General features: G+C 39.4%; 1 protein-coding gene across 1 annotated transcript; it reads left to right on the top strand.

Annotated features, from left to right (window-relative positions):
• The first annotated feature begins 4,100 nt into the window (after positions 1 to 4,100).
• Positions 4,101 to 5,733, top strand: LOC141145827 (uncharacterized). The gene has a single exon (XM_073632676.1). The coding sequence runs from the start codon at positions 4,168 to 4,170 to the stop codon at positions 5,665 to 5,667; it is 1,500 nt and encodes a 499-aa protein (XP_073488777.1). The 5' UTR covers positions 4,101 to 4,167; the 3' UTR covers positions 5,668 to 5,733.
• The last annotated feature ends 319 nt before the right edge of the window (positions 5,734 to 6,052 follow it).

The following is a 6,052-nucleotide window of genomic DNA, read 5'->3' as shown; positions in this document are numbered from 1 at the left end:
CATACTGCTGCGCGATTTGCGCAGGAGGGCTGACCTGCCACCGTATAATGACGGCAGGTGGTCGGCAAGTGGTTAATTGACATCTATAGACTAAAGCTCATCTCTTTGATCTGCAGATGAATGAAAATATGAAAATTTGCATCTCTCCATCTCAAATCTGAACATTGTTCATAGACACTGTCACAAAGTCTGTAATTTGATAGCAACAGCTATTAGTACTGCTATCTTTGCACAACAATTCCTGGATGTCACTTTGACAGTTAGGAATTGCCAGCAAGTGTTAGAAGGGAAGCTGCAGCAGGGTAGAAAGACATGTTGTGCTACATACACCTTTTGTATTTTGATGATACCTGTAGTGTGCCCAGTATGGGAGAAATAAGCTTGGTGTCATAAAATCACAAACAACACACCCTTCAAAATTGAGAAAATTGTACAGATATAGAAAAATTTGGTTTTTAAGGTGCTACACAAAAAAGGAGATAATATAAGTGAAAAATATTTAAATTTATTTACGCAAAGTTAAAATTTCAACAGCAAAAGAAACATTGTTTTACATATATTGTGCAGTTTTTCCAATTCACTCAACATGTTTCGCTATAATTTAGCTTCTTCAAGAGATAATTATGGATGCTGCATATGCAAACACTACATCCACATTTGTGCTATACAGACAATTATGCTTACATCAATTGATGCTATGGAAGGAGTAGTTCAGTTTCTGTGCATCAAATAATAAAAGGTATATCAGACACATAAAGGAGACATTTATGATTTAGCGGAGGTGTTAAGAAGATATCAACATACTATAGGGAGAAACCGCCCAAGGAGTTTGATGCCTGAGAAGGGACATATTGGTATAATGAATAAGAAAAAAATTTAGTGTGCCCAGTGTTTACTAAAATATAATGCAATAGTATAAAATGATGGGGGAGGGGTAAGATGGCGCTGACAAATGAGTAAAAATAAATATGTGTATATGGTGCTTCACATCATAACATCCTCTACATGCCCAGTGTAAGTGATAATCCATATAAACTAATATCACCTGTAGCAAGTATAAAGTGCAACGTGCTTTTATTGCAAAAAGTGACCATCAAAATATTTCAGTTCATCAAATTGGAGTGAACTCCTTGAAACAACAAAAAACAAACAAAAATTGTGTCTTCGTGTCTTAACTGCCAAAGTGGCTTACGCCTGAATCCTACATAGCTTCCAGTGCAAATAGGTGATTCACTCGTGCTCCTCTCCTGGTTCCACATTCAGCAGAAAGATGAATGAAAAAGATTAACACTCATAGCGTGAATCCGTGAAAAATATGATATAATTTTATTCAATCAAAAGCAGGTAATAAATTTAGAAACGCACTGTCAATAGTGCTAGAAGATCAGTAACACTCATTACAGCCAGGAATCTGGGACAGTGTGCGTTCGACAGACAAAAATCCTAAACCAGAAAGGACATGATGGCACTCCAAGCTCCGCGGAGTATGGAACCAGGAGGGGAGCACGAGGGAATCACCTATTTGCGCTGGAAGCTATATCAGATTCAGGCATAAGCCACTTTGGAAGTTACGACACTTATGGCCCGTATACACAATCCGAATATCGTACGACAGATCGTACGACTTTTTTCGCTTAATAGTCGCAAGTAGAAATTAAATAGGTTACTAAAGGCACAAAAATTCTCGTACGACAGAAAAAAAAAATGGAAGCAATGTCATGTGTTGTAATGTATTTGTATTGTATTTTCGGACGACAACTGTACTGACTAAACGAAAATCGTACGATCTGGTATCTTACGAGGAACATTTGTGTGCTTGTCCGGTCTAATAATATTGGATGAATCGTCGTGATCAGCGCTCGAAATCTCTCTACTAATGATCCAATTATCGTACAATCGCATCGAAATCTGTATTTTTCATCCGATTTTCGGATCGTGTGTACGGGCCATAAGACACACATTTTTGTTTGTTTTTTGGACTGTTATTTGCACCAGAGAACAATCTTTTATTTAAATGTTTTGTTGTTTCAAGGAGTGTACTCCAATTTGATGAACTGAAATATTTTGATGGTCACTTTTTACATTATAAGCACTTTCCACTCTATATATTATACTTGCTACAGATGATATTAGTTTATATGGATTATCACTTACACTGAGCATGTAGATAATGTTATGATGTAAAGCACCATATACATATATATATTTTTACTCATTTGGCAGTGCCATCTTACCCCCCCCCATAATTTTATACTATTTCAACAACTCCACCTAGTGGAGTTTTGGGGTAGGCAGCAGCCACATTTATCGCTATATATACCAACCGTAGCGCCAAATTAATGATTTATAAAAAAATATAACGCAAGATTAACCACTTACAGACCACCCGCCGTCGTTATTTGTCGACTGTTTGAAGGAGGATATCATTGTTATGGCAGCAGCTAGCTGCCATAACCCTGGTATCCTCGTCTTCAGCGGGCAGTCCGCTACAAGATAAAAGTGGTCTCTGCAGCGGATTCACCGCAAGATCACTTTTATCGGCGGCGGGAGAGGGCCCCCCCTCCCGCCGCGATCCGGTGCCCTCTGCCGCTTACCGGAGCCGTCAGCAGTGGCGGAGGCGATCGCATCCTGTCAGTAGCTGGGTATGGAGATGAGTGAGGGGAAGATGGCCCCCACCCATCTCCATACAATTGCTGGTAGGAAGCGACGTCAAAACGTCACTTCTGCCCACAGCTCTTAAATGGACATTTTTATTAAATAATTTTTTTAAATGACAATTTTTTTTTTTTATTGCATTTTAGTCTAAATATGATTTATGAGTCTTTTTGACCCCAGATCTCATATTTAAGAGGTCCTGTCATGCTTTTTTCTATTACAAGGGATGTTTACATTCCTTGTAATAGGAATAAAAGTGACATTTTTTTTTCTTTTTAAAAAAACAGTGTAAAAATAAAAAATAAAAAGGTAAAATAAATCTAAAAAAAAAAAAAAAAAAAATTATTAAACGTGTCACGTCCTGACGAGCGCGCATGCAGAACCGAACGCATACATGAGTAGCGCCCGCATATGAAAATGGTGTTCAAACCACACGTGAGGTATTGCCATGATTGGTAGAGCGAGAGCAATAATTCTAGCAATAGACCTCCTCTGTGTTGTAATATGTTGGCCAATTTATAATGTATAATATTGGCCAATGTATAATATTGTATTGGAGTATGGGTTGAGCAGAAATTGCCCAAGCCAACTCAATTTTAAGATAACAGTTGAAGATCCTTTGATGTGCAAGTCTCATGCAAGTCTACCCAGGGGTGTGAGGTATGGGCTGTTAACCTAATTGAACATTTCAAAGGGTACATTGTTTAAAGGACCATAGAAGAAATATTTATTGATGGTAATTAGACCTGAGGGGGTAACAATGGGATCAGGGAGTGTTTTGGGTTGGCCTAGCGGAGGCTCCCTCCTGTGGGGCTAATATATCAGGGGGGCTTGTTGATATGCAGGAATGTAGGTATTCCAAGGGCTCAAAAGGGTGTTCTGTTTATCTAATTAATATATCTAAAGGGGACTTGTTGATGTTGATATGCGGGAGTGCAAATTGGGGTGGTTCACGGCTGTTCAAGTCCTAAATTGGAACGGCCAATCAAATTGCTCAGCCATTCAATATTTAGTGAATATAACACGGCATTCAGTCTATAGGTTTAGTAAGTGAGGCTTGTGTGTGTAAGTTAGGCTTGTCTGTATGGGGGAAGTGAGGCTTATCTGTGTATGCACACTCGGACCTAAGACATGGGGTTCTGAATTATATCTCCTCTGTCGGATTTCTTTGTCATCTGTGGACTTTGGACTTTGTTCTGTGTTGGAAGTCAATAAAGTGCATCTCTCTGGAAGAATTGGGTTGCTGCGGAAGAGTACTTATTAATTATCTATACACCCAATATACATTAATAGACTAGATCACTACACTGGTGCCGTGAAGTGACCAGAAGAGCATTTTTGGACTTAATAGCAGAAGTCGGTGGTGACAACAATCCTGTGAGGTGACAGAAGACCGTGAGGACCCAGGAAGGAAGTTCTAGGAAACCTAACAATTGGTAAGTGTGCCTTGTTCATTATTTTTTTTCTGAAATTGTGTTTTTTTTTTTTTTTTTTGTCATTATATTCTTCACAATGGCTTTGGCTGTGTCTGGCGGTGACAATAGCACTAAGGGAGAGGATGTGAATATATGGCTGCTAAATTATATAAAAAATCATGGGGGGCCTTATGAGATTCCCCAAGAATATAGACAGTCATGGGATTTAATGAAATGTTTTTTATCCGATAATGTCTTTGATAAGAAAACTAAAGAAAAGAAACGTAAGGGTATCATTATTCAGGGACTACTGTCTTGTTGTACAGAATTAATAGAGGAGATTAAGGAAAAAAAGCAGAAAATTCTAGAACAGACTCATAGATATGAGGAAATGGAGAAAGGGTTGAATGAGAGGATATCAGATCTCAGGTTGCACGCTATCACTACTGGGGAGGCATTGATTGAAAAGGCAAAATTATGTGATGATTTAAGTCGGGTAAATGAGGAATTGTCAGTAAAAATACAAATTGTTGAGAAACAGTTGGAGGAGTGTAAACATGCTGCTAACATTGCTTTTGATAAATTGGTAGAAAAATCAAGTTACACGCATCAAAATGATACCTCTAAAATAAAGCCTGATGCCAAAGATTATAAGCCAATATATCCTTGGGATGAGTTACATGCAGCCCCATGCATACCAGCAGCTCCTACCACTACAACAACTGTATTGAACACTGACGATTCAAGTGAAATTAAATTGATTACAAAACAACTAAAGCCACAGGAGATGGAAGCTATTATAAGGGAGATAGGTCAGGTACCCCGCTATGATGTAAACAGGTTCATGAAATGGTTCTGTGATTTGCAGAGAGTCAGAGACACATACAACTTGAATGTGGAGGACCTAACTAGAATCTTGCAGAAAAGTGTAGGTAACGGATTGTGGGCACGGATTTTGCAAAATTGTGGCCAGCGTCATAAAACTAAGGATGTTTTAAAGGAACTATTGAAAGCATTGTATGGTGTGACGACAAATGTGTGCTTGTCAGGAAAAATCAGGCAAATGAAGGATGAATGCCCATATGAACTTGCAGATAGAATTAGCATTGTGATGGGATATGTGATGACTGGGAATCCCGGTTTTGAGCGTGGTGGTTTGGTTCATAGGGCAATGTTATTAGAAGCATTGGATGGTGATGTCAGGGAAGGCATTTTATCTGTTACACCTGATCCTAGCGATTATAGTGATATTTTGTTAAGAGCGGATAATGGGTGGAGGAGAAAGTGCAGAGAGGACAGTCTTGCGGTTGATGCAGCTAGAACTTTTAGAGTCGAGGGTCAGCAAAATAGAGATGATTCAGGACCCTGGAGAGGAAGATCTTATAACACTTCAGGTAGTTATAGGAGGCCAGAACCCAGAGGAAAGCCTAGTAAACAGCCTTGGGTGCCGTTTAGTGAAATAAGAAGTGAGAGAGATCGTTTGCAAGAGGAGCTATATAAGATACAGGAAGAAATGAAAAAAATAAAAGCAGGAGGGGTCAAAGTAGCAACAGTAGAAAAGGAAAGTGCTGTGTCTCCCTCTACCAGTCGTTGTTAGGGGTTCCGAGCCCCCCACGCCCCTTCCTGCCGATTCTTAACTGATTTAACATTAGACTCCTGGGGGCGGCCCACTGTTGATGTAACATTAGGGGGAACTCGTGTAAATGCGCTGTTAGATAGTGGGGCAGCTATTAGTTTTAGTAAATCAGTTGTCCCTGGAAATGAGAAAATTAAAATAACAGGTGTCACTGGACATTCCATTGAAGCTCCTTTTGTGCGTGGTGTTGAGATGCAAATAGGGGGAGAGAAGTGGAAGTGTGATGTTGTTTGTCAAAATCAGGACATAATTGGTGCTGATGTCTGTGTACAGCAGGGTCTGGTAGTTGATCTTGCAAACATGAAGTTGTGGATGATGCCTGAAAATGACGGATTGGGTCATGTGT

Source organism: Aquarana catesbeiana, linkage group LG05 (genome assembly GCF_042186555.1).
Source record: "Aquarana catesbeiana isolate 2022-GZ linkage group LG05, ASM4218655v1, whole genome shotgun sequence".
Lineage (NCBI taxonomy): Eukaryota > Metazoa > Chordata > Amphibia > Anura > Ranidae > Aquarana > Aquarana catesbeiana.
The sequence above is the reverse complement of the archived record's forward strand: the minus strand, read 5'-3'. Positions and strand labels throughout refer to the sequence as shown.